Source organism: Gigantopelta aegis, unplaced genomic scaffold (genome assembly GCF_016097555.1).
Source record: "Gigantopelta aegis isolate Gae_Host unplaced genomic scaffold, Gae_host_genome ctg1056_pilon_pilon, whole genome shotgun sequence".
In the NCBI taxonomy this organism is placed as follows: domain Eukaryota; kingdom Metazoa; phylum Mollusca; class Gastropoda; order Neomphalida; family Peltospiridae; genus Gigantopelta; species Gigantopelta aegis.
In genome coordinates this window covers 83,942-85,869 of record NW_024532411.1, presented here as the reverse complement: position 1 = coordinate 85,869, position 1,928 = coordinate 83,942, and the positions used below count along the sequence as shown (strand labels likewise).

General features: G+C 32.5%; 1 protein-coding gene across 1 annotated transcript; it reads left to right on the top strand.

Annotated features, from left to right (window-relative positions):
- The first annotated feature begins 220 nt into the window (after nucleotides 1-220).
- LOC121390895 (tubulin polymerization-promoting protein family member 3-like) lies at nucleotides 221-1,442 on the top strand. The gene is made up of 4 exons (XM_041522758.1): nucleotides 221-408; nucleotides 518-659; nucleotides 1,043-1,178; nucleotides 1,417-1,442. Exons 1-4 carry the CDS (start codon nucleotides 221-223, stop codon nucleotides 1,440-1,442), a joined length of 492 nt encoding a protein of 163 aa, XP_041378692.1.
- The last annotated feature ends 486 nt before the right edge of the window (nucleotides 1,443-1,928 follow it).

The following is a 1,928-nucleotide window of genomic DNA, read 5'->3' as shown; positions in this document are numbered from 1 at the left end:
ATTCCCTAAACCTTTCAGTTTGAAAATCATGTCATTTTAGTAAACACATATGCTATTAAACACTATCTATCTATTCAGTCACAGTTCATGATCATTATACACCTTTACTGTATTAAAAGAATGTGTAAGAAATTAGAACTCATTAATGAATGACATCATCTGTTGTGATGTCATATCCATGTAGCAGTCTCTAAGTGTGGACAATCTGTTTCTTTTCATGATGGCTTCAAAGTCAGATTTGGAAGAAGTCTTTGAATCTTTTTGTAGTTTTGGGGCTGGCAGTAAAGATTCAGGTCCAATGATGGACAATGCTAAGTTTGCTAAAATGTTCAGAGATCTCAAATTATTAGACAAGAAGCTCACTGAAACTGATGTAGATATTATCTTTAATAGACCTGAAGTGAAGAGGTGAGTTGTTGTGATTTTGATATGATTTCATTCTGATCTCAATTTCAATTGTATTAAATGTCTTTTTAAGTACTAATTGATTTGTATTTGATTCCATTTTTTAGTAAAGTAGAACGCAAGATAACCTCTCTCAATTTTTGAAGGCTCTCAAACTAGTAGCAGAAAAAAAATATCCTGGAGATACTGAAGGAATGGCTGAACTAGAAAGACAAATAACTAGTGGAAAGGGACCCAAGACTATAGGAACCAAGGTAAGTTTGAATGAGGAAACAATAGACAACTAATAAATCCATTTTATAAAAACTGTTGCTTATTAGGTTTTCAAAAAACTCAGTTTTACTTTACATTCTTATTGACTATGTACACAAACACTTCCGTAAAGAACCTGGCTAGATTTACAGTGAACAACAGCAACAGGTGCAATGTTAACACTATTACCACTATGCTAATGAGGCTACAAACTGGTTTCTCTTGTTGTTCATTAACAAAGTGTTTAATAAAATCAGTAGGAAGCCTATAATGTCATCTTAATGCTATTAGATGTTAAGTTTGCCACCTTGGTCTGCTCTCAGTCCACATTCTGGTCCACTACTTTATATATATGTATATATATACGGTCTCTCTCTCTCTTTAGGAATCTGTAGATCCCTCTGTGGATGACAGACTGACAGACACATCAAAATATACTGGTAGCCATAAGGAGAGATTTGATGAGTCTGGGAAAGACAAGGGTTTGTCTGGGAGAGAGTGGGATATAGATACAAGTGAAGGTATGATAGTTTACTAACTTCTCATTTCAGTCCATGCTATTTATAGTAACATTTACAGCATTTTTCAGTCATTGATCAATAAGAGTGTAGGAAAGCAGCTGTAAATCACAGCTGTCTGCACTATTATTAATATTTAGGTCTTGTCATTATATAAAATTCAAAACTATACAATTGCTGCAATAATTACAGAGTTCTTAAGTATCAAAATATTTACTTCTTTTTATTTCTCTATCTACAGGTTATGTAGGAGGTTATAAACAGTGAACTGATCAGACAACATAATGCATCATCCATGTATATAAGTATACTTCTAGTCTAGAGACAAAGGCATTATCATTAATCTCACATCCACATATTGTGTTTCTTTGCAGACTATCATGAACTGATCAGATAACACATGTACATAATAGAGATATCTTTAAATTAGTCTTTACCAATATTATGAAAAATTGTTAACTGTTGTAAATGCTAATGTCCTCTGTATTTTTCAGATCAATCATCAACTTTACATTTATCATTTTAATCAATTTCTTTATTAATTTCTTAATTAAGGTTAACACATATGCTGAGTATATACATGAATAGTGTATGTTTTAATGTTCCATCATGTCAGAACTGCTTTCAGTTTCTTTTTTTGTGTCCTCAATTCTGGTTGTTTATCATTATTGCCTATAGCAACAATGTAATCTTGCAGGTGCTTTGGTAATGGGAGTTTTTGCACTGTAAATCCAATGGGTCCATAGTGTCCCA

Coding starts and splice junctions, on each gene's coding strand:
- LOC121390895 (XM_041522758.1), top strand. CDS start 221: ATGGCTTCAAAGTCAGATTTGGAAGAAGTCTTTGAATCTTTTTGTAGT. Junction 660..1,042: donor CCAAGACTATAGGAACCAAG/GTAAGTTTGAAT, acceptor CTCTCTCTTTAG/GAATCTGTAGATCCCTCTGT. Junction 1,179..1,416: donor GGATATAGATACAAGTGAAG/GTATGATAGTTT, acceptor CTCTATCTACAG/GTTATGTAGGAGGTTATAAA.